This window comes from Ictidomys tridecemlineatus, chromosome 4, assembly GCF_052094955.1.
Source record: "Ictidomys tridecemlineatus isolate mIctTri1 chromosome 4, mIctTri1.hap1, whole genome shotgun sequence".
Classification (NCBI taxonomy): domain Eukaryota; kingdom Metazoa; phylum Chordata; class Mammalia; order Rodentia; family Sciuridae; genus Ictidomys; species Ictidomys tridecemlineatus.
In genome coordinates, this window is record NC_135480.1 from 210208216 (window position 1) to 210232900 (window position 24685).

At 53.1% G+C, this 24685-nt stretch overlaps 1 protein-coding gene across 7 annotated transcripts in view; it reads left to right on the forward strand.

Annotated features, from left to right (window-relative positions):
* Ehmt1 (euchromatic histone lysine methyltransferase 1) overlaps positions 1-16911 on the forward strand; it is a 157903-nt gene extending 140992 nt beyond the window's left edge. For all 7 annotated transcript variants that reach the window (XM_078048823.1, XM_078048821.1, XM_078048822.1 and 4 more), the window contains 9 exons: positions 4447-4601; positions 5417-5584; positions 5683-5827; positions 6611-6688; positions 7895-8010; positions 8938-9024; positions 9307-9385; positions 15307-15482; positions 15665-16911. In XM_078048823.1, coding sequence (XP_077904949.1) covers positions 4447-4601; positions 5417-5584; positions 5683-5827; positions 6611-6688; positions 7895-8010; positions 8938-9024; positions 9307-9385; positions 15307-15482; positions 15665-15845 — 1185 coding nt within the window. In that variant the 3' untranslated portion in view covers positions 15846-16911. The remainder of the gene's footprint in view (positions 1-4446; positions 4602-5416; positions 5585-5682; positions 5828-6610; positions 6689-7894; positions 8011-8937; positions 9025-9306; positions 9386-15306; positions 15483-15664) is intronic.
* Positions 16912-24685: the final 7774 nt, after the last annotated feature.

The window sequence follows — 24685 nt, forward strand, 5'->3', positions numbered from 1 at the left end:
CTTCCCTGCATTTTCTGTCTCTTGCCCTAACATCAGGGGCTTTTCCACGCCTGCTGGCTTCCAGGAGTATATGTCCTGCCTTTTGGCCTGGTTGGTGGTTGCTAGCTGATCCTCCGCTGTTAGACCTGTTTCCCCGACACTGCTGCTCCTGCCAGTCTCACACCTGCCACATTTCTTGTAGTGTAGGCTGGCTAGTGATGAGTTCCTGCATACGCTCATCCCTGCACAGCCCCTACCTGGCCCTCATGTTTTGAAAGGTGCTTTGGTGGTCAGAGTCCTAGTCTCGTTTTTTCTCTCAATGATGTGTACATTGCTTCCTGCAGTCTTGACTGCTTTGAACGTGCTTCCTGGTCTCTCGTGTATAACAAATTCTTTCCTTTCTGGCTACTCTTGAGCTTTTATGACATGCCTTGGTGTTGTCTCTGTGTCTGCATAGGATTATTGAGTGTTTTAGTTTTTTTTTGGTACAGAGGTTCTCTTCCACTTAACCACATCCCTAGACTTCTTTTTATTTTTATTTGGAGACAAGTTTCCACTAAGTTCCCAGGCTGGCCTCGAACTTGAGATCCTCCTGCCTCAGGCTCCTGAGTACTGAGATTACAGGCATGCACCCCCACCCTTGGCTCTTAGATCTTGGATCTGTGGATTTAGGGTTTTGTCAAATTTGTAAATTATATGGTTGTCTTTTCTTTAGTTGCATCTTTGCCCACCACCCTTCCCAGAGTTCTAGATACATGTATATTAGACTGTGTGAAAACCCCACAGATGCTCTTGTTAGTTCTTCAAAATTATTTTTCACTCTGCACCTCAGCCTGGCTAGTTTTATCAGTATGTCTTCCAACTCACTTCTGTGATGCAGTCATGCAGTTACATTCTTTCAGATGTGGTGGTTTTCAACCCTAAAGGTTCTTTGAATTCTTGAGGCACTTGTAGTAAATCTTTCCTGCACCTCTGATTATGTGTTCCACTGGCTTCCTGGTGGCCATGTCTGCCAGTCCAACAGCCGTGGCCGTCCTAGTGTGGTTGGCAGCTTATGATTCTTGCTTCTCTGTGAATCTCGTAACCTGTTTTTTATAGACATCAGGGTATTGGGATCCTTGCCCCCCATGGAACTCCTGAGCTCTGCTCTAGGGTAGTTGCTGGCCTGGGTCAGTCTGATGGTATGGGGTTTGGCCAGGGTGGTAGATGGCTCTGGATCAGCTCTCAGTGCAGGGGTGATGCTGTCCCCGTAACTGAGGCAGGCCTTCCTGCATCCTCCAGTCTCTGGCGTGTGGATGGACAGTACTTCTCACCTGCCTTGGGGATAGGCCCGGCAGGTAAAGCACAGGTCTCCAGAGCCTCTTTCAGAGCTCTCTCTCCCCTATCCTGAGCTCCAGGGGCTCTGCCTGGTCCCATCCATGTGTAGCTGAGATCTGGGCAGCTCCAGTGCTATCACCTGGTCCACAGAAGAAAGCAGTGTCATCGCCCTCTGAACCAGAGGTTGGAGCAGTCCCACAAGAGGAGGGTCATGGATGATTGGAAGTTCTCAAAAGTGAAATTCTGGTTACAGAGTCATAAATCATTCTGATAAAGGAAAGAGAAGCCCCTGAGGAAACAGGATTTTGAGTTCAGGATTTGTGGGGAGATGGAAACCAGAAGAACAACAGAGGGTCAGAAGGCCACTAAGATTAACAATCAGAAAAGAACCCTTACACACTAAGGTTTTCAGAAAACAGTGAGGTCAAGGAAAAGACATTAATTTTTAGTTTTTCCTTGAGAAGCAGAGGCAGCAATGAAGCCCATGCTCAGGGCAGTCGGCGCTTGGCAGGGAGGGTGGCAAGACGACGATACTACCCCTGTTCTGCTTTCTTCTTTCCTAATGTGCACTGAGCTGAAAAGCCTTGACTCGTGCACACTGGATGGGAGATTGTCCACTTGTCTGAGAGCACCCTAGTGTTACAGATGAGCTGGACGCAGCTCTGAATCTGCCCGTGGGATTCTGTGCCGAGCCCCTGTAACTAAGTGGATGGTTGGCTTGACTCTGGCCACTGGGGAAATTGCCAGAGTGAGCTCCACCCAGGCTGTGCTGCTAGAGTGGGAACCACTTCAGGTCAATCTATGTTTACATCCTACAATCAGCAGTTGGCGTGTTTGGCCTTCAGAAATCATTCAGCAAAAGAAGCAGATAGCCTCTGTTGCTTACAGCACGCGCCTATCTCCGTATCTGGTGGGTCTCCAGTAGCTCGAGCTGTGCCAAAAACATAAGCGACTGGGTGCCCATCACCAAGGAGTAAGGTCCACTCAAAGCTGGCAGAGTAGACAGCACTGGTGGAGGGCCATGCTAGCGCCATGCATCGCCAACAATGACGTCACAGGAGACCACCTCCCCACCCCCCACCCTGGTTCGTGGCAAGACAAACCTGCAGAACAAAGAGCACAAGTTGAAGGAAGTGTTCCCACTGTGGTGACAGTCAGGGGCTGTGCCTTCATAGAGCTTCAAGGAGGGCATGCTGCTAAAGGCCCACCAGGACACTAGCAAACTGGTGACCAACCAGCATGAGATATTCGTGGACTAGGAGGTGGAGCAGATTCTTTGAGGGTGGGTCCCTCAGCAGACAGGGGTACTACTTGGTGGGAAGAAGGAATCTGGGCAGCTGAGGTTTGGGGGATGTGATTGACCTTTTAAAAAACTTGTTAATTTTGGCTGGGGATGTGGCTCAAGTGGTAGCGCACTAGCCTGGTATGTATGCTATAATTCTAGCCTGAGGCACTGGGTTCCATTCTCAGCACCACATAAAAATAAAGATATTGTGTCCACCTAAAACTAAAGCATGAAATATTAAAAAAGAAAAAACCTGTTAAGTTGCTGGTTGTTAAAAAATGACTGCTATAGAGAAGGAAAATGGAAAGAAGGGAGTGGTTTCAATGTGAAAGAGACACTGGGACTCCAGGACGAAGGATAGAGACCACGACAGAGGTCTGGGAAGGGATTTAGGAGAGGGAGCGGGTTTGGGTATGCCTGGAAATGGCTGGGCAGGAATGGGACCTCACAGAGGACAGGCTGGAGGGGAGGGGAGGGGAGGGGAGGGGGCAGAGCAAGGGTAGGTCAGCAGAGGCAGACCTCAGAGGAAGCGGGGGTGTGGGGTTGGCAGCACAGCGTGCCTCCAACAGTTGAAGAAGACTTATTCATGATGGGAGAAAAAACAGGATAGAGGGCATTAGCACCACACTGGAGAGGAAAATGAAGTGGGTGGCAGTGCGCTGGACAGTAGGCACCAGCAATGTCCCCAGGCCCTCTGGGTGGGGCTGCAGAGCTCAGCTGAGGTGGGGGTGGTGGGGGTGGTGGGGTGTGGGTGTCACCTCCCACAGAGCTGCATTTTGTCCAGCTGGAGATATCATTGTTGATGTTTTAAGCCCGTTTCTTAGCTATCTGATAGGGCTCAACATTTTCTCCTATTTATGTTGTTTTTTTTTTTTTTTTGTCTTTTCTGTAAGCTCTTTATCATGGTAATACCTTTTTTTGTTTTTCCCACAATTATGCTCTAAGAAACTTACCATTATTAATTGTGAATTAATTATAAATTATCTGTTTTACATGTAGCACAGATACTTTTCCATGTTTTATTTTTGTTTTACTTAAACATTTTTTTTAAGCTGGGTGCGGTGGTAATGTATGCTATAATTCTAGCAGCTTCAGAGGCTGAGGCAGGAGGATCACAGGTTTCAGACCAGCCTTAGCAGATCAGTGAAGCCCTAAGCAACTTTGTGAAACCCTGTCTCTAAATAAAAATGGCTAGTAATGTGGCTCAGTGATAATACACTCCTGGGTTCAATCCCCTGTCACCCCCTGTCCCCCCAAAATTAGTTTTCAAGGTAATTTTTAAATTAAATAGTTTTGTTGTTTTCATATATTAAACGAGCATTAGTCCTGTGAAACTATTTAGCTGTTTGGGAAAGTGTCAGTTTTTGAAAATAAAAGAGTGTCCCACTGGTTATGTAAATGATATATGGCATTTAAGGTAGTATAATTCTGGTTGGGTGTCCCTGCCCCCATGCCCGATTTTAAAAATACTCTTTTTTGGGGGAGGGGAAGCATTTCAGTACTAGGGATTGAACTCAGGGGCAATGGACCACTGATCCACATTCCCAGCCCTATTTTGTATTTAATTTAGAGACGGCATCTCACTGAGTTGCTTAGTGCCTCACTTTTGCTGAGGCTGGCTTTGAACTTGAGATCTTCCTGTCTCAGCCTCACGAGCCGCTGGAATTACAAGCATGCGCTATACTACAATTTTGACTTTTAAAATAGGAAGAAAGGGTGCTGTGGAGTTCAGGTAGGAAACTGCTCTCTGCACTGTGAGGCCCTTCTTCAGGCCCGCAAGCAGAGGGGTTGCTATCACCTGGTCTCAGCACCTTGCACCTGGCCAGGAGTGTCGTTCACGGGGCTCTCACTGTGTCTCTGCCCAGGAGGAAAACATCTGCCTGCACTGGGCTGCATTCTCGGGTTGTGTGGACATAGCTGAGATACTCCTGGCTGCCAAGTGTGACCTGCACGCCGTGAACATCCACGGAGACTCACCCCTGCACATCGCTGCCAGGGAGAATCGCTACGACTGTGTTGTGTAAGTGTGTTGCTGTCCTCAGCCCTGAGGGCTGCTCAGTGGTCATGTCCATACCAGGTCTGACACCAGTGCAGCTCTCTGTTCTTGGTGGTGGACAAGTGTCCTTGGGGTCTTGCAGGAAAAGGAGCATATTTCCCAGTCCCCTCTGAGATCAGCTGTGGCATGTTTGTGGCTTAGGGAGTGTGGTCCTGTAGAATCCCAAATTCTTAGTTTGAACCTTGGGCCGATCTTTGACCTAACACTCCTACCAGGAAGCAGTGTGGGGACAGTTCTTCTCCAAGTGAGGCCCTCAGAGGCTTTTGGGTGTCCCATCCCAGGAGCAGGGTTCCCTGTAGACGCGGCTAGAGCTGTGAGTAGAGCCTATATTGGCTGCCCAGGGCCCTCTTTAAACACACCCTGTTCTGGTGGGGTCCTGGGTGGAGTTTTTGCTTTTTGGGGAAGGAGGGAACCTGTGACTGCTGCCTCACTTGAAGTGCTGTGCCCAAGGTGAGGTTGTGGCCCCATCAGTGGGGTCACACTCTGGCTGCCCACCCTGCTCAGGGACAGAACAGAGTCTTCTCCCCGTTGTCTCTCCCCTTATCCTTGCAGATAAATCTGAAATAAAAATCACTGGCCATCCTAGTTCTTGCACACCCTTCCTGCGACCACTGGGTGTGGGGCAGAGTGAGGCCTGGTGCCCTAGGCTGTACATGTGGAGGGCGTGGCAAGGTGGACCCTGCTCTGTTCCTAGCCAGTAGACTCATTTGATAAATCTCATCTTTCTCTCTTATAAATTCAGATTTGGATGTTTTGTTGGCTTACGTTTTTCCTTTTAGCCTCTTTCTTTCTCGGGATTCAGATGTCACCTTAAAAAACAAGGAAGGAGAAACACCCCTGCAGTGCGCGAGCCTCGACTCGCAGGTGTGGAGCGCGCTGCAGACCAGCAAGGCTCTGCGGGACTCGGCCCCCGACAGGCCCGCCCCTGTCGAGAAGACGGTGAGCAGGTGAGGAGGCCCCAGAGCCAGCAGCTCTGTGGGCACTTTTGACCTTTGGGGGCAGGCCCCGCTGGACAGAGCTCCTGATGGCCCCCTTTCCCCGGCAGAGACATTGCTCGAGGCTATGAGTGCATCCCCATCCCCTGTGTCAACGCTGTGGACAGCGAGCCCTGCCCCACCAACTACAAGTATGTCTCCCAGAACTGCGTGACCTCCCCCATGAGCATCGACAGGAACATCACTCACTTGCAGGTTGGTGGGGAGGGACACTGGACAGACCAGGAGCGGGGGCCTCCGGAGCCTGGGCTCTGGGTTTTCTTCCCACTCTCAGCAGAGGGCTGCAGTGGCATGGCGGTAGTTTTGTATCAGTTACCTCCCACAAAGGAGGTGGAGGGCAGAAGAAGATTCTTCCAGAAAAAGGATCCTGAGTCCCATGCTAGAGGCCGCGGGGCCCGCCTCTTAGGCTTTGCTGATCCAGAGCAGGGCCAAGCATTCCCCAGCCCATGGTTGCTCAGGATGCTGTTGTTGCCTGGTCCTTGGGTCAGGAAGGAGAGGAGTCCCGTGCAGAGCCTTGGAGGCACCCTTGGCCCCCAGCTCCCACTGCAGGGTGTAGTCTAACAAGTGTCTGTGGGGTTGTGCAGGCTACCAGGTAGTTGTGACTTGCAGTCTTTTCCTTTTATGGCTGAAATCAGACCTTCTCAAAGGCTGTCCTTGTGGCTTTGTTTGTGGGTAGCCCCACCACCCTCCTGGGGTGTTGGTTCTCGGCCTCAGGTGAGAGGCTGTGGGCCCTGACTTGTCTTCCTGTGGATTCTGGCCTTTAACTCCTTGGGGGCTGTGCCTCATTGACCTCCCCTTCCTCTCCTCAAGCACTCAGTGACTTTCTTAGTGTTCCAAGTGTCCTTTCTGGCTCTCCTGAGAAAGATCATATCAGACAAAGGGTAATTTTGACAATTTGCAACACATGTGACCATGGGAGGAAGAGTAGGGGGCCAAGTCTGCCCGTGTCTGATGGTGCCCTGCTACTCTCATCCCCAGTACTGCGTGTGCATAGACGACTGCTCCTCCAGTACCTGCATGTGTGGCCAGCTCAGCATGCGCTGCTGGTATGATAAGGTGAGGATTGTTCCTTTGCTGCAGATGTGCTTGCAGGGTAAGTTCTGCTGGAGGAGGGGCACAAAAACACGTCACTTCCTGTTCCAAGACTATCCCAGCAACTTGGGGAGTGGGAGCCAGAGGTGAGCTGGTGTGCATAGGCAGAAGGAGGCCACAGGCTGGGAGGAGGGCTTTTCTGGAACTGGAGTTGGCCTGGCTCAGCCACAGGAGGAAACCTTTGTTGCAATGTCTGGTGAGCTCTGCCTTGTCCTTGCCAGTGTGAGTGGTGTGAGACACACCAAGGGATGGTACACGCTGGGGCTGGGCTGGATGGAGGGAGCATCACTGGGCAGGGTGGCCAGGGCAGCCTTGGGCTTGGAAGTGACTGGCAGGTGCTGGCAGGAAAAGTCCAGTGAGGGGCCCTGAGGGAAAAGCTAAGAAGAGAAGAGTTCAAAGGCCCAGGGTGCAGTTTAGGAACATAGTGGAAGGCTTGGTTTGGGAGTCCAGGGGTCACTGGTGGGAGGGGCTGGGGTGTTGGGTGAAGAAGCAGCAGGCTGAGAATGGGGACAGCAGAGTCTTTCCCAAGGGATCTTCAGAGGAGGAGGAAATTGTGGAGCGTGAAATGTGTTTTCTGAATGACAGGAGGTCACCAAGAGAGGGCTGGCAGAGCTGGCAGGTACCAGTAGATCTTGTCCTGGGGTGTGGCTCCTGCAGGGCAGGGCAGGAGCAAGTACTCCAAGGGTAGTTGCAGCTGCTCAGAATACTCCAAAGGCTCAGGCGTGTACACAACCCTTGTCTGGCTTGGGGTGTAGAAAGAGAGCAGGTGGTGGGGTCCCTAGATGCAGGGACTTTCAGAGCAGCAAGGTCAAGTGTACAGGAGTGTCCAGGAGGTGCCAACCACCTAAAGGAAGTGGGGACCCCAATACTGTAGCCCTGGACTGACTGAGAAGGCAGGAGGGCAGGGAGGACCGTGGACGAGCAGGGACCAGGTGAGCTCCTTGAAGCCTCCACAGCCACTCAGCTCCTGGTGGGGCTCTGCTCCAAACCCTTGGTGTAGAGCTTTACCCCATGTTCCCCAGCAGGTGTTTCAGAGTTTGACTAGAAATCATGGGTTTATGTTCATTTGAGGCCACACTGGACACTCTATAAAAATGCATTTGTGTCCACCCTTTTGGAAAGAAAAGCAACTGATTCTGCTAAGCCCCCATGGCTGCTGTCTGTCCATAGGACGGCCGACTCCTGCCAGAGTTCAACATGGCTGAGCCTCCCTTGATCTTCGAGTGCAACCACGCCTGCTCCTGCTGGAGGAACTGCCGCAACCGTGTCGTGCAGAACGGTCTCAGGTGGGAGACCTGTGGGTGCCTAGTCACCCTGGACTAGAATGTGTGGGTATGGGTGGAGCGATATCTTGTGCTCTAGAAAGGGTGCAGCCTGTGACGGGCAGCCGTGCACCACTCAGACTCTGCTAGAGAGGAAGGTGGTGTTGGGCACGGTGCTGAAGGCAGAGGCGGTGATGCAGCCTGAGTTCTCATGCCCTTCTTCAGTGGGACGGACTTCATCCTAACAGCACTCTTGCTGCCTTCTGTGCTCACCCACTGTGTCTCTGGCAGCCAGTGGTGACATCTGATGGCAGCTAGTCTGCAGGCTTCTTCCTCGTCACTCAAGCCCTCCATTCTACGAGCCTGCCCAGGTTTGGGTCTGACATCAGTAACCGTGGCCTGTGTTGGAGTGCAGACAGAGTGCTGGTGGCTAGCCTGCTCTTCTCTGTCCTCCAGGAACAAGCACAGTCCTGCCATATCCCCTGGACCCATGAATGGGCCAACAGGATGTGTGTGGCTCTGAGGGGTCCTCAAAACTGGGGGAGACTCCCCAAGCATGGTCTGCTTCAGTGCCCAAGGCTCTGAGGAGCTTGCTTGGCTCCTTCTGATGCCACTGCCTGGGTGGCCAACAGCATAGCATCCCGTTCCCCGGAAGTAGGGCTTTCATGCATGAGCATCTTTGGTCCCCACGCCACCCAGAGGACTAGGCAGCCACAGTGAGGAAGCTGCTGCACAGGCAGGGCCACTGCACTCCGCGCCTTGGCAATAGGCCCAGTCTGTGCTCCCAGCTTCCTGGGTGTGAGCTACTGCTGGCCATATGCAGAGCTGTATGGTTCTCAGATAAGAAACCAGGGCTTTCCTCTTCATCTACTCCTGCCATTCACTGCAGAACATGCTGAGCTGAGTTTGAGTGCAGGGCACATGTCCATCTCCCCTCTCCCTGTTTTCCAGGGCAAGGCTCCAGCTCTATCGGACACAGGACATGGGCTGGGGCGTGCGGTCCCTGCAGGACATCCCATTGGGCACCTTTGTCTGCGAGTAAGTGGGTCTGGGGTCACTCAAGTCTGCTGGCTACATGAGTCATTTCTGGGACATCTGCATGTCTGTACTCAAGGAAAAGCTCTCAGAGCAGGCGCATCCAGTCGCTTGGGAGTGGGTTGCAGCAGAGGCCCTGGTCACACTCACCCTCCAAGCAGCAGCTCACTGTCTGCCAGTGGTCATTGCCCACACTCTTTGCCTGTAGTCATGCTCTGCCTCAGGAATGACCACAGAAGCTTGTTCATGGGGCCGTGGGCACACTGTCCCCTCTCTTCACTGCAGGTATGTCGGGGAGCTGATCTCAGATTCGGAAGCCGATGTTCGGGAAGAAGACTCTTACCTCTTCGACCTAGACAACAAGGTGATGTGCCGTGAGGGGCTGGGCATGAGGAGCTGGCTGCAACCCTGAAATGTGGGTGTGAGCTCTGGTTCTGTGCCGCTGGCCCTGGAGACAGACCCGCTGAGCCCTGGACAGGGAGTGAACTCCTGAGGGGGAGCCCAGCTCATGCTGCAGGCCACTCTCCTCACACCCCACTGCACCTCTAGAACCTGAGATGGAGGGGCCATGTGCTTGACAGGCAGAGGGACAGAAGGGAACTGCACTGTAGATGGAAGGCCTGGGCCAGAATGCCAGCAGGCGCATCCCTCGTTCACTGGGGGTATGCCGGGCTGAGGAACTTTGCTGGGGACTGTCGAGGCCTCCGCCGTTTTGCTGGCTCACAAACCCACTACATCCCTTCAAATGGCTCAAAGTGCTGGAGCAGTTTGCTGGTTGAGCCTTTGACTTGCTCCTCCTGAAGCTCCTGAGTCTGGAAGTGCTCTCCTAGAACACTCCGGAGATGCCGAGCCAGCACTGGTCGGTAGGGACGTGAGTTTTTCTCACCTTTGACAGTAGCCACCAGACCACAGAAACCAGTATAGTCCCTGCAAATGAGTGCCTCCACAGCTGCCCTCGACCCTAGGTTGTGGTCCCCACAGTCCTCTCCTGGGAGGCCCAGCACCGTGGAACAACATGCTCCCCCAGAGAGGCTGGATGCTGGGGTTCTGGCTCTCTGATGTCTGCGTGTGACTTATAGGGGGCTTCTCCTAGGAACTGTGGCTAGTGCTCCTCCTGTTGATTGGTGGTGCCTGTCCTGGTGGACGCTGTGTCTCTTCTGGGTGCCACAGGCCTCCTTCCTGTGTGGCTTTCTTGCCTCCTTGCTATGCCTTCAGCAAGTTTGGTCCTTGTTCCTATTGGGGTCTGACTTACCAGTCTTCTCCTGTATGCCTGTTTGGCTTTTGTGATACCCTTGTTAGAGTGTGAACCCAAGTGAGTTCTGGAAGTCACACTTGAGCCCTCACATTTGGGTCCATGCCCCATGGACTTGGTCAGCTCAGGTTTTATTTTCTGCTTGGATGCCTGTCTCTTGCACCCTGGCTGGGAGACCACCCTCCCTGCTGTAGTGACTGTTACCACAGCTCAAGTGTCCCCAGTGCCTGGGCTTGCCCACCCAAGTCTCAGGTACTGATTTCCACATGTACTGGAGCCCTCAACGAGGGCCTTGGTCTTCATCATTTCATGTAGGTTTTGAAATCAGCTTGAAACTCCCATGGGATTCACTGGGGGTATGCCGAGCTGAGGAACTGCGCTGGGAGCTGTTGAGGGATTCACCATTTTGCTGGCTCACAAGCACACTGCCTCCCTTCGAGTGGCTCAGGCGACTCTGGTGCACCCTGGGTTTCTGTGGTCTGATGTTGGGTCTTCTGTGGAGCTTCCCTTAATCAAATGGATTTTTGCTTTTCCCTTTGGGTTACCTTTTAAGTCTGTTTCAGCTGTACTAAGTGCACATGCTGGTACAGCCACAGCCAAGAGGAGATGTCCACCACCTGAGTCCCCACAACTGCTCACCCTGCCCGCCTTCCCTGAAGGTGAGCTTTTCCTGCGTTAGGATGTCCAGTGAGGGGTCTGTGTCTGCCTGTATCATGCCAGCCACACCACAGTGGCTGCCTACTTCTCTGACTCAGCAGCTTGTGCTTGCACATGGCCCCATTGTTTCCAGCTCTCTGTTGGGAACTACCTGCTGTGACTTGAAGCCATCCAGGGTGTGAGTTTTCATTTCTCTTGGTAAACACCTGGGAGTGGAGTCACCAGGTCATGTGATAAAAGTACATTTAACCTTAAAAGAAACTGCCGGTTTTCTAAGGTGGTTATTCCACTTGTGTTCCCATCAGCAACAGAGGAGAGTTCCAGGCATTGGGTGCTTGACAGTATTGAACACATTTTCCTGTGCTTATTAGATGTTCTTAGGTCTTGTTTTTGTGAAGTAGCTTTAAACGTGTGGCCTGTTTGGATTGGACTGCTTGTCTTCTTGGGTTGTGAGGTCTCTTTGCATCTTCTGACCCCTGAGCACACCAGTGCCTCCCAGGCCCCTGCTCTGCTGGGAGCAGACCCCACTGTGTCCACCTGAGCACCACTGTCTCAGGGCCCTAGTGTGTCAGCATCTCAAGTGCCCTGCCTAGATCCTGCCCCACCTGTGCCCCTTCTCACCTGCTTTGGGCCTTTGCTCCAGCTTTACCCTGTTCACAGGGCCCTGGGGGTATGGGCCCTAAGCCGCCTTCTGTGGCTTATCTGCCACAGACCTAGCTGGAGGGTTTCTTGACCAGATAAACTTAGGAAGAGCTGCACCAGTGTCTGAGGACCCTGTTGAAGACCTCCTTGAGACTGGCAACAGAAGCTTCTACAGTAGGAACGCGTGAAGGAGGGCGTGGCCCTCACTGTCTCTGTTGTGGGAGGGACTCTAGCTGATTGGGCTAGGCAGGTCTGGAAGGGCTGCTAGCTTCAACACCGGGACCTGAGGTTCAAGAGTGGCCCTTGGTCTCTGGGAGACCTGCATCGTGCGCCTCTGCCTCTGAGGGTCTGTGAGCTACATGCTGATGGGTGGCCATTGTGTGCCCCAAGGGCTATGCACACCAGCTTGCTGTCCTTTGGGGGTGTCTCTGGGGTTCTGAGCTCACTGGAGATTCTTTTCAGATGTGAGAGTGTGCTGTGGGCTACCATGGATGCCACTGAAGCCTGGAGATGCTTGGTGCAGAGTGGGGCAGTTCCTGGGGTGAGAGGAGGGTTGCTTTAAAGCTCTGTGTGTCATCTCTGGGCCTGTAGTTCTGGACAGAAGCAAAGAATTAAAGAACAAGCCACAGAGATAGCAAACAAGCAGCAGGTTTATTCCAAAAGCACCAGTAACAGACTTCTCCAAAGAGAAGGGACCCCCAAGCTGCGAGTCCAATGGGGGAGTTTTGGCCTGTTCTTTTTATGGTCTCTGGAATTTCCTCCTTTCATCATCTCCTCTCCTGTCCCTGCTCCCCTGGCTATTCATTGGTTTTCCCTGTGTCCACACATCTGCTTTAGTTTCTCTATTGGGTCCCCTGCTTGTGTCCACGAGCACTTATGCCAAGCAGGAAGTTGACCTCTTTGGAAGACCCTCTCCATGCTCCTTTGGCCTGGCCTGGCCCTGATGACTTCACTCACCATCTTGCCCTTGCCGCCTCTGCCCTTCCACATCTCCCTCACTTCAGCGGGTCCTGGAAGGAAGTTTGTGGCGCCTGATTCCTGTCCTCTGGATGGGAATGGTCCTCCCCTTCCCCTTCCACCTGACGTCTCTGTACCATGGAGATTCTGAGCTGTGTTTCATGGGGCTTCTGTCATGTCACCCCTTGTACATTTGTTAAATGAAATGCTTCTTTATAAAAAAACAAACCTTAGCTTCCGAGCCTCCCTAGTGGGAGGGGGCAGGAAGCCTCACACTGGCCATTTAGCTGCCTGTTCCAAGGTGAGGAGGTGGCATAAAAACTACAGGTTGCAAAGCAAGTTTGGTCTTTTTATTTCATCTGGGTCGAGTGGCCCTGTGGACTGTGGATTTTCTCTGCTCAGTGTGCTCTGACCAGTTACAGCCATTCTTTGTCTCCTATGCTTCTGCTTTCTGGCACCCACCAGGCTGCTCCGTCCAGCCCATCCACATCTGGAGCCAGTCCTTTGCCCAGGGCGTCGCCTTCCTTTCTGGAGAATAACTTTCAGACCCAGCTCTCATTGCTGTTAGGGTGCATTGCTAGGCCCTCTATCCGGAGGCCACCGATGAAGGAACCGGGGTTTTGCTGGTTCTCAGCAATGTTTCCAGTCCATGTTTTGAGGCAGGGCTTTTACCCAGCTGGTTTGATTTCATCCTTGTGTCTCTTAAGTGAAAAATCTTGTTTGCTGGGAATTCTGGTTTTAGGTCCTCATTGGCATCCAGCGGCAGTAGGCACAGATGACTGTTGGATGTGCTGGCTGCCTCTGTGGTGGGGCCTTTGGGTACGCTCCACTCAGGACACATGAAGTATTCATGAAGCTTCACGGTGGTTTTCTCCAGTGAGATTTCATTTCGGTTCATTTATGTTTTGGAATTATGATTTTTAATCTCACAGAAGATTTCATACTTTAAAATTAGAGTAGTATGTTGCTTCTATCCATGTCCTTAGTACTCTGTGCCTGCTGCCTGAGTCTGGGAGCTCAGAGACCACAGGGGCTCTGGTGCAGTACTTGGCATCTGGTGAGGGCCATGGCCTGGTGCCTCATCAGCACCCCACTTGTTGTTTTCCTGTGCAGAGAGGTAGCAGCTCTGGAGCCCCTTTCCTCGGGTGTGGTCCCTCCAGGGCTGCCTCAGGACCTGGCCACCTCCCGACATGTTCTTGGGCAGTGTGAAGGACGTGGAGATATTCTGACCACAGCAGCTGTCCTCTGCTACCAGTAACCATTTGTAGAACTGTGACAGTGCAGGCACAGTCCTTCTCACACAAGGAGTGGTACAGAGAGTGTGTGTGTGTGTGTGTGTGTCTGTCTGTCTGTCTGTCTGTCAGTCACCCTCTCTGCCTGTCCTGCACCACAGGGTCAGCGTGCTGTCAGGACAGGACATGCAGCTCTCAGCCTTTTCACCCAGGGCATCGGGATTGAGGTTGGCTCTTGCTGGCTTTACAGAAGGCATTGAGGTGACTGACTGTGAAGAGACCCTTGGTTTGACATTCACTGTCACCAGAGGGTCCCTGAAGCTGGTGACCTGCTTGGTGGCGAGTTAACAGTGGTGGATTTTGATTAGAATCCACGCCTGATTCTTTTTATCATTTGCTTCTCTTCTGAGACCTCTGCTTCCTGAGTTGTCTTGCACTGGGAGCACCCTGGTTCTCCTGGTTGTGGGCAGCTGTCACCTCTGCACAGGGACACCCACTCCAGGGTAGGGTCTAGTTCCCCTGGGGTAGATCACATCAGGCTGTCCTCCTACTGGAGTCCCATGGAGTGCATGCCTGAGCCTCTTGGGGCAGGCCCAGGTCATGGGTTGCTGTGTCTTTTATTTTGGTGGTTGCTGTGGAGTTTGCTCCCACTGTGGCCTCTGAGGGCATCTGTTCTTGTGGGGAACTAGTCTGTGTCGACAACTCTGACTGTCCTGGAATCCAGGCTTCACCTCATCCCAATGTTAAAACACTGGGGAGCTGTCTCCTGTCCTGTGCTTCCCTGTGGTTGATGTGGGTTTGGGCCTCTTAACCTTTGTGAGTGCCATTGGGCCTCCCATGAATGCTAATGTAGATGTGACCAGGAGGCCAGGAGCAACCTCTGGCACCAACCCTCTCCTCCACAGGACTCAGGTCTGTGCACATGTCTCCTCAGCACATCTCCTCCTGGTTGTGCTCTTCCGACCTGGCTGTTCCCTGACATGCTGATGGTCCTCTGCTGTGTGATGTTCGTACCACAAGCTCAGCTATTCAGGCTGTCGTGTTCTGGTGGTGCAGGCTGGGTACACAGCAAGGGTGGTCACAGCCTCTCCTGGAAGCACCTGGGGTCTGTCCAGCCTGGGCAGCTCCATGCAATCCTATAGGACAGTGCCCGGGCCCTTGCTGCTGTTGACCTGGGTCTCCTGTGTTCCTCACTATGCAGCCTCTGTTTAGGCAGCAGCAGCATCTCTCAGTCTGGATCCCTAGATGGAAAACTCTGCATCTGAAGGGCTCCTAGGTCTCCATCCTACTGTGATGCCAGATGAGTCTGTGGGCTGCCTGGAGCCCTGGTCCTCTCTGCCCTCAAGTTAGCAAGAAGCCCTCTTTCTGTGTCCTGGCATAGGTCTATACAGAGGCCCTGCCCTGCCCTGCCCTGCCCTTCCAAGTCTCTGCGTTGTTGCCATAGCCCTCAGGAGAAGATCCCTTGAGTGTCCTGGGGCTGAGGGCACTCCTGTGCGCCACTGCTGGGCTGCGGCCTCCGCGACTATCTTGCTTTCTCGCCCCTAGGATGGAGAGGTATACTGCATTGATGCACGGTTCTACGGGAACGTCAGCCGGTTCATAAACCACCACTGCGAGCCCAACCTCGTGCCTGTGCGTGTCTTCATGTCTCACCAGGACCTGCGGTTTCCCAGGATCGCCTTCTTCAGCACCCGCCTGATCCAGGCTGGAGAACAGCTGGGGTACGTAGGGTCTCCCAGGTGCAGCAGGAGGGGCGGGTGTGGGCATTGCTTCCTGGTCACGCATGTGCTGCCAGAGTGGGGTGCTCTCTGACCATCAGAGCCTGGATGGGACAGTGTCTGGGGAGGGCAGCCTGCCTGATCACCTGGGTCTGGCTGTAGAGTACTAAGTTCTGCTCTCCCAGGTTTGACTACGGGGAACGCTTCTGGGACATCAAGGGCAAGCTCTTCAGCTGCCGCTGTGGCTCCCCCAAGTGCCGGCACTCGAGTGCAGCCCTGGCCCAGCGGCAGGCCAGTGCCTCTCAGGAGGCCCAGGAGAACGGCCTGCCAGACACCAGCTCCGCGGCTGCCACTGACCCCCTATGAGATGCAGCAGGGCCAGCGGGAGGCTGGAGATCAGATTCTGATGGACTGCAGTTAGGAGAGGAGGCGGTGCAAGGGACCAGGGGTGCAGACCCCCCAGCAGTGCTCCAGACCTGAGGCAACCTGGCCTGTTGCTCAGGCTGGGCCACACTTTGGACTGTGTGCCTCACAAGACACTGGGGCTCCACATGGCGTGACCTTGTGAGTTTCCCGTGGTGGTTTGTCTTTGCAACGTTCCTCGTTTCTTCCTCTGATCTCTGAGGTCCTCACTCCACCACTGGGTTGGTTTTTTTCTCCAGTCCAGCCCAGACTCCTGTGTGGCACCCGCCAAAACCGCCATCACCCACAGCTGCTCCGTTAGTCCTGCCTACCCTCTCCTTATGTGGCTGGTGCCTGCTCCCAGGTGCCGCAGGGAGAACCCTCCCTTCTGTCACAGTCTGGACGAGGTCAGGCAGAAAACGTGGGTCTGCTTTTTAAAGAAATCCTATATCTAGTCCTATGTATCAAAACTCTAACTGGCGCTTCTTTGTGAGGAAGCAGTTGGTGCAGATGGACCTGCACCCGCCCAGCCAGGCCTTGAGGCTGGCCCCCTCTGATGATCTGAAGCCACCTGCGATGACGTCGAGTCAGCTGATTTGCTTCCTACCCTTATCGAACACAAGGACAGACAAAGAATAAACACAACACAGACAACGGTGCTGAACCTGGTGTGGTTTCTACTCACCACCTGAAAATAAACTATCAACTGTAAAAAGAGAACAAAGTGATTTTAGAATAAAATGCAGGAAAAACTTTTTTAAAACGTTAGTCTTGTAGTTGAATAAATTTGCCGTCGCCTTTTGTGTGGCGGCCTGGCAGGTCATGTACTTTTTTTGGCATATACCTTTCTAAATACTGTAACTAGTGCAGCAACCGTGGGTTTTTTTGTGTGACTCTTCTAAAACATTCATATTGCAGTCATGTTTATTTTTTCTGTTAAAATGTTTTTGACAGTTTTAAGAGCAGTCTTTTGGCTCAGACCATTTCTTGTTCTGTTTTCAATGAAATCAATAAAAAAGAAGTACTTTAAGTGGAGTTTCACTGTGGCACCACGCTGTGCTGGTCTCTGCAGAGCCCCACACGTGCATGTGTCGCCCTGGGCACTGGGGCCAGGCTCTGCCTGCTGGCCCACGTGCCCCATGCAGACTGCAGGGAAGCCTTTGGCGAGTGCCCTTGCCGGGTGGCTGGCATGCCTGTGCGTGCGTGTGTCTGGTGCCAGGATTTGGGGCCAGGAATCATGCTAAAGACCTCTGTGAGGCAGAGGCAAGCCCCCACATCCCTGAGTGGGTCTGGTCAGCACAGTAGGGCTGGAGCTGGGCCTCCTGCTGTGCTCCTGCAGGGCTGGCCTCATTCGACACAGGAGAGCTTGTAAGCTCTATGAAAAATAGATTAGAGGCTCTGGTTTTCAACATAGTTCACTCATTAGGCGCTTCACAGAGGGAGACCAGCCCTCCTGCACTTGGCAAGCAGCCCAAGCAGGTTGCCTTCCTTCAGGCTGTGGCCACTCCACGTCAGGCGCTGTCGGGCCAGGGAAGAGGCCAGTTTCCTCCAGGAGCACTTGGACCTTGGCCCACACATGCTCAGGGTGGGTTTGTGATGCAGAGATGGCAGATCACCTCAGCCTGGAGGTGGCAGAAGGAGCTGCCTGGAACTTGGATATAAGGCACAGTTGACCCCACCAGGCCTGGGAGGGGAGGTAACCTGGGATGGCTTGCAGTGGGTCAGCTGACCACGTTTTGCATCTGGATCACCTGCCTGTTCTGGGTCAGGTGCTGGATGTACAGCAGCTGTGTGCTGAATCAGATTCAGGCCACCTGAGGAGCTCTGGGGCTTCGGGAAGGTGAGCAATAAAGGGGGAAACCTGGTGGGGCCAGGGCCCCTCCGTAGACTTCATCATGGCCAATTTTGACCATTTGAAACAGGAACCCACCTCGTGAGCCTGATGTGGGCTGCAGTGTCTCACTGAACCATAGACTGCTCTATGGTGGGCACTGTGGCCCCAGGGGTGGGGCTGGGTGGCACTGTGATGGGAGCATCTGCCTCATCTCCCTTCTTCCCTTTTGTTCTCTTTGGATAAATTAAAACCTAAAGCCCAGGTTCAGGGCGGAGAGTGAAGTTCAGTGGTAGAATGCTTACCTAGTTTCTGCCGGGCCCTGGGTTTGCTCCTTAGAACTGCAAAATGTAAAAAAATTAATAAAAAAAAATAAGTAAAACCTGGGGTTAAATCTAAAACCATGGAGGTGATTCTTGAGTTCCTGTAGCAACCAGAGCCCCTTACCTGGGCAAATTATTAACACTGGACAAAGCCCCAGTGTCTGTCCTGGGCCATGAGAGAAAAGTGGGCAGGTGGGAAGACCCCCGCTTGCTGGTTGGGTGGGGGTCTGGGTGGGAAACTGAATTTCACGTTTGTGTGAAGGCGTGATTTGCAGTGCAGTGCACTGACCTCATGCATCTGGCTCCCTCAGTCTGACAGGCGCCCTCACCAGGTGGCCTTCTGCTTATCCGAGTAGAGGTCCTTCCCACTGCCCTCCTGCCCTTCCCGCTGGTCCCCGCCCCCACAGGGCCCCAGCTGTGTTGGTGCTTTTTGTATCCAGTGTGGTTTTGCCTGCTCTGGAACAGGAGGGTGCCGTGGGCACCCTGTGCCTCCTCTGCTCTGGCTTGTGCAGTGTCAGTGCCGGGATCTTCCCACCTGGACGAGGACCCAGTGCTGTAAGCTCCCTGTCGAGGGGGGAGGCGGAGAGCACTCTTGGGTCTGCCACTTCATTGCTTGTTTTCTGGTCTCTGCTCTCCCCCCTTCAAGACGGGGTCTTGGCCGGCCTGGGCCTCCCAGGCTCAAGGGCCTCCCGGGCTGGGGCTGCAGGTGAATGATGCACCTAGCTCCCCTCGTCTTGTCCTCTTTTCTTTTCTTTTCTTTTTTTTTCTTTTCTTTTCTTTCTTTTCTTTTCTTTTCTTTTTTTCTCTTTCTTTCTCTCTCTCTCTTCCTCCCTCTCCCTCTCCCCCTCCCTCCCTCCCTCCCTCCCCCCCCTCTCTCTTTTTCTTTCTTTCTTTTTTTTTTTTTTTTATACCAGGGATTGAACCCAAGGTGCTTAACCACCGAGCCCCATCCCCAACCCCTTTTTTGTATTTTATTTAGAGACAAGGTCTTGCTGAGATGCTCAGGGCCTCAGTCTCCTAAGCCGCCACGCCCGACCCCCCCCCCCTCATGGGTTCTTTGTTCTTCCTTCTCTCTTGTGGCCATCTTTTGTTCACTGCACTGTGTTTTCTGTTAGAGATTGCTCTGGAGTTCATACTATTCATCTTCTGTTTACCACGTTACTGACCACCCTCAAAGCCTTTGTGACAGTGTGCGTGTCCCTCCCTGTAGCTTGCACTCCCAAGGCATCGCCCACACCCTCTCGCGGGCTGGGCTCTGTGAGGCCATAGTCAGTTTAGAACATGGCCTTTCTCCCCAGAGAAACTGAGCCCAGTGCCATTGTGTCTCCCCAGTGCTCCTGGCCAGACCACCCTGCTCTGCCTCCCGAGGTTGCGCCTGCTTGGGCGCCTGTGTGGTCTGGGGTCTCTGCCAGCTGCTGTGAGGCTTGGCTGCTCTGCAGCGTACCAGTCTCTCCTCTGGGACATGATGCTCTGTCGTCTGCCTGCTGGTCGATGGGCATGGCAGTGAGTCATGCTGCTGCGAGCTGGCTCTCGTGTGGGGCTGTGTGCTTCCACTCCTCCTGGACGTCCACGCCTAGAGGAGGAGCTGCCGGACCACGTGGCAGCTGTTCAGCCTTTGAAGGTCCTCCATATATTCTGAGCGCAGGAGTGGAGGTTCCCTGCACATCTGTACCACCACTTCCTGTCATCCATCTTTTGTATATTTTTTTTTTTTGGTGCTGGGGATTGAACCCAGGGGTACTGTACCACTAAACCACACCACAGCCCTTTTTGTTTTTTATTTTGAGACAGGGTCTTGCTAAGTTGCCCAGACTGGCCTGGAACTTGCCACCCCCTGCATTGGCCTCCCGAGTTGCTGGGACTCAGGTCTAGTTTGTTCATCTGTTGATACAGCCATCCTACTGGCTATGAAGTGCTGTCTTACGGTTTTGATTTGCATTCCCTAATGACTACGTTTTTATGCACTTATTGGCTGTTTGTGTTTCTTTGGAGAAACATTTTTTGGAGTCCTTTGCATATTTTTAAACTGGGTTGTCCCCTTCCTGATTTATTGGAGTTCTCTGTGTGCTCCAGACACAGTCCTCTTATTGAAAGTGCCCCCCCCCCCCCCCGCCAACCTCACTTCATAGCAGGGACAGATCTGAGCATCATTCCGTGACCTGGTCAATACCATACAATGCATTCCCAGAGCCAAGAGAACAGGGCCACTCCATGCCTACAAGTGGCCTTCTGTTAAACTGTTTATCTATTTTACCATTAAAGATTTTCCCTAAAAGTTAAGATACACATTGGCCTAGTACCCCAAAGGGTAGCATTGCCAAGTCACTGCACTTCATCTCTGCTCCTCGGGCCCCTGCAGGGTCTTCAAGGGCAGTGACTGGCCAGGAGCCATCCCCTCCTGAAGGGCCCACTGAGGCTCTGCAGCTAGGTAATATCATGCTGCACATTTGTAATACATTATTGGATTGAATTTGCTAATACTGTGTTGAGGAATTTTCTATCTGTTCATTAGAGATATTGGTCTGTAGTTTCTTTCTTTGGCAGGAGAAGTGGGCTGAGGACTGAACCTGGGAATGCTCTACCACAGAGCTCCATCCCCAGCAGTTTTAAGTTTTTTATTTTGAGACACACTCTCACTATGTTGCTAAGGCTGGCCTCAAACTTGGGATCCTCTGGCCTTAGCCTCCTGAGCTGCTAGGATCACATGCCTCTGGCCATTGCCTGTCACTGTGCCAGCTGTAGCTTATTTCTTTTTTTCTTAGTTGTCAATGGATATCTCTCTCTCTCTCTCTCTCTCTTAGTTGTAGGTGGGCACAATAACTTATTTTTATGTGGTGCTGAGGATTGAACCAAGTGCCTCACACGTGCTAGGTAGGTGCTCTGTTGCTGAGCCACACCCCCAGCCCTGTAGCTTATTTCTCGAAGTGTCCCATTGGTCTGGGCATCAGGGTCCTGTTGGTCCTATTGGCCTCGTGTTGTGAATTAGGGGTGTTGCCTTTGCTTCTTTCTTTGAATAAGACTGTGGAGACTCAGAACTGATGCAAACCGGCTTTTGGGATTGTTGATTTTTCTCTCTTGTTTTCCTGCTTTTAATGTCTTTGGTTTATGCCCTGGTTTTTTAGCATTGGGATCAGTTTCCTGACTAGTTCTCACATACTTCGTTTGCCTGTGAGCACTGGTTTTTGGTCTCTATGTTTTCAGTGTTAACTGGTTTAAACTGCTGCTGTTTTGCTGAGACTGTGGTTGGGAGTGAGCTAGGACTTCCCAGCTCTCCCGCTTGTCCTGAGTGCCCTTGTCCTCCCTTCATTTCCAAGGCTACTTGGGTGGGAGCTCGAGTCCCGTCCGCTGCATTAAGAGGCGCAGTTCCATCGCCTTCCGGCAGCCTCGCTTCTGAAGAGAAGTCAGTGGGCGTCTGCACGCCACATCTATTAAGCTTAGCCAGAAAATTTTTTCATTTTAGAAATAATTTTCAGCTCTAGACATTCCATTTGGTTCTCTTTTACAGCTTCAACTCCTCTTTGAGATTCACTGTTATCTCACATGTTCTTGTTTTCCTGTAACTCTCTGAGCATGTTTATAATAGCACTTCTCACTCTTTGTATTTAATTCTGTCATCTGCCCTGTCTCCTATGTTTCTGATTTCTTTCCACATGCATCAGGTTTCCTACTTCTATGCATGTCTGCAATTTTCAGTTGGGTGTTGGACAGTAGGGAGACTGTTGTTAAGTTGTCTGGATTCTGCTGTCTTCTTTTGGGGAATATTGAGTTGGGGGCTCCTGTGCTTCATGTTCAGCCCAACTAGGGCTCCTATGAAGGCTCCAGTGCAGATTTCTGGAATTCCTTCTTTTTGGTGCTACACCCCTCAAATTCCAACCAGCTATGTTTCCCTGGACTCTGACTGGTCCTGTAATCTCAGTAGGAAGATTGGGCTCTGCTTTATCTCCTCCTCCTTAGACTGGCTGGAAAATTGTTCCCAGTTAGAGAGACAGGCAGGTGAGGGGTTGAAGCATGATTTGTCTGTCTGCTTCCAGGGGTTGGTTGATGGCTTACATTTCCTGTTGTCCAGTGTCTAAAAGCAGCTCCATGAACTTTTGCCTTATTTTATGGTTTAAGGCAGCATATTACCTGGTATCTATTACCAGTTACTACTACATGGTGTTCAGAAGCAAAATTAAAGATTATATTTTTGTTTTATTTCAAAATGGAATTTGCCAAATGCCAATTCCAGTACTGTCTGTTGGGTATGCTGTCCCTGCCCCACAGCTCTTGGCTCTCACCCTGATGAGAGTGCTGTCCCATTGGGTTGTGCCTCCATAACTGCATCCTGTGCCTTCATGGCCTGTTCTAAATAGAAAAGGTCTTCTCCTCCCAGACTTCCTGAGTCTCGGCCGCTATCATGAACCACACAGTAGCATGCAGGCCAGGAAGTTCATGACCAGCTGACAACTTCAGAGGGAACAAATGGCCACTGATGCCCATTACTGTTGAGAGCCATAGCCTGGGAACTCAACAGCACCTAAGTCAGAAACTGAGGAAAAATAGCCAAAATGTGCAAGACCACCCAGACATTACCTTTGTATTGGGTTCGGACCCAAGGTGGCAGGACATCTGGCTTTAGCATGATGGGCTGTTCCCTGTGGGCTGGGTCTGGGTGGTCGGCTCCCTCCATGCTAATGGCACCACCGGCCTTTTCTGTTGGTGTATTGCCACACCCTGCTGGGCTCCAACCGCATGTGTCTGCATTCTGTGTCTAGATCTCTCCTGGTTCCTGCACTGCTGGGAGGCTCTCTGGCTGTGTGGCCTCCCTCTTCCCCTGGGGAAGAAGGCACAGAGAGGCTCACAGGACTGAGCAGGGTTCTCACTGGAGACGGTTTGGGCATCACTAATGGTGTCATCAAGTGGGGACATTGTTAAGTGTGCTGAGATGCACAGGAGGCCCACCACAGCACCACCTGGTGACTGCTATGGCTCTCAGATGGGGCTGTGGGAGCCCCGGAAGGTGTGACGGTCCTGCATCTGCAGAGCTCCAGCCCATCTGGAGCTTGGTCTAAGGTGACAGGGATGGTGTGGCCAGGACTGTCCTTGGAGAGACCACTGTGGGTGCTAAGGCAGGAGGGAAGGGGGTCGAGGCAAAGATGGACAGAGCAAGGGAAGGAGCAGCTCTGGACTTAGATCAGGCTGGACATGAGGAAGGCAGCCTGGCCAGCAACATCCTCCACGTGGCCCATGGTGCCTATGTCCCCACCGTGTGACGGATGCCAGGGAGAGCATTGAGCAGCACAGACCAGCTGGGCCTCACAGAGGGCCAGGCAGGGAGGGAGACAGGTAACCCTGACGAAGGTATGTGGGGACCTTGGTGGGGAAACAGCTGCTGAGGGCCAGGCTGGCACCGTCTAGGCCAGGCTTCTGGAGCCTGTGAAGTCGTGCACAGGGCTGTGTTTCGAACATGTGTGCAAGATCACGTTCGGATTTTGATCAATTCCAACCTGGTTTCAGCAGTGTCCACAGCCCTGCTCCAGGACAGGCTCACGGTTGCGTGGCCTCACAATCCACTTCCACCCTGCCAGCCAGCGGGCCCGTGGCATCTTGACCCCCTCCTTGCAGAGCAGCCACAGGCTGGAGGACAGAGCTGGGCCCAGTCAGCCTGCTCAGCCTGGTATGCTCCTTCTCCCCTGCCCACACGCTTCTGCCATCATGGGCTCCGAGTCTGCGAACCAAGGCAGGATCTAGGCCTTCCATGGTCACCACCCTGGGGTTTCCTGATCCTCACTTCTATGTTCCCTGTCAGCAGCTGTGTCTTCCCCTGTGGACGCCCGCTCTTCCAGCCTTCTCCACGGCTCCCTGTGGTCAAGACCCCAGAATGCCCTGGTCCTGGCCGTGGGCCTTGCTCTTGGTTGGCTCAGCTCCTGGGGCTCTGCAGGTGGCCTCCCCCACCTGTGTGGTGAGACTGCCCCTCCCCTGCCTCCTGCTCTTTACAGCTGCCAGAGCAACGTGCTGCTTTTGCTCCAGGGAGAGCTGGCTTCGCCTTTCCAAGGTTTCCAGAGCCCTGCCAGGCCTGTCCCAGGCCTGGGCTCCTGCCAGGGTGTCAGGTGCTGTGTCCCGAGATGCCCAGAGCTCAACCATGCCGGCCTGCACCTGTGCCAGCTCCTGGGCCCAGCCCCTGGCTGCTCCCCACCTGGGCACCCAGCCAGTGCCCACTCAGCCCTCCGTCGCCTTTCTCCTGGCATGACCCCAGCTCCTGAGGGAGGACAACCAGCATGGCCCACCCTTCCAGCAGGGTTGGTCACCTCTGCACCCAGGGATCCCCCAAGCAGCCCTGGCTGGTCCGCTCCCAGGGACAGGGCTGCCATGAGGCCCTCCGGGGCCACCTGGAGTCAGGCTGCCTGTGACTGCTCTGGGCCTCTCCTGTTCTACAGGGTGTCAGGAAGGGTCTCAGCCAGCTCCCTCCTGGTAGCCTGATCCCCCACTCCTTGTTGTTTTGAAAGGCCAGTGTCCCTGGGGTGCTCCCTAGTCATTGTCCTGAAGCCTCGCCTGTGTGAGGCTGACCCTAACCCATCCCTAACCCAACCTGTGGAGGCCAGGACAGCACCTTGCCTACCTTGGGAATTCACTTGGCCAAGGTTTGGGTGGAAACGAGACCCCTGGCAGCA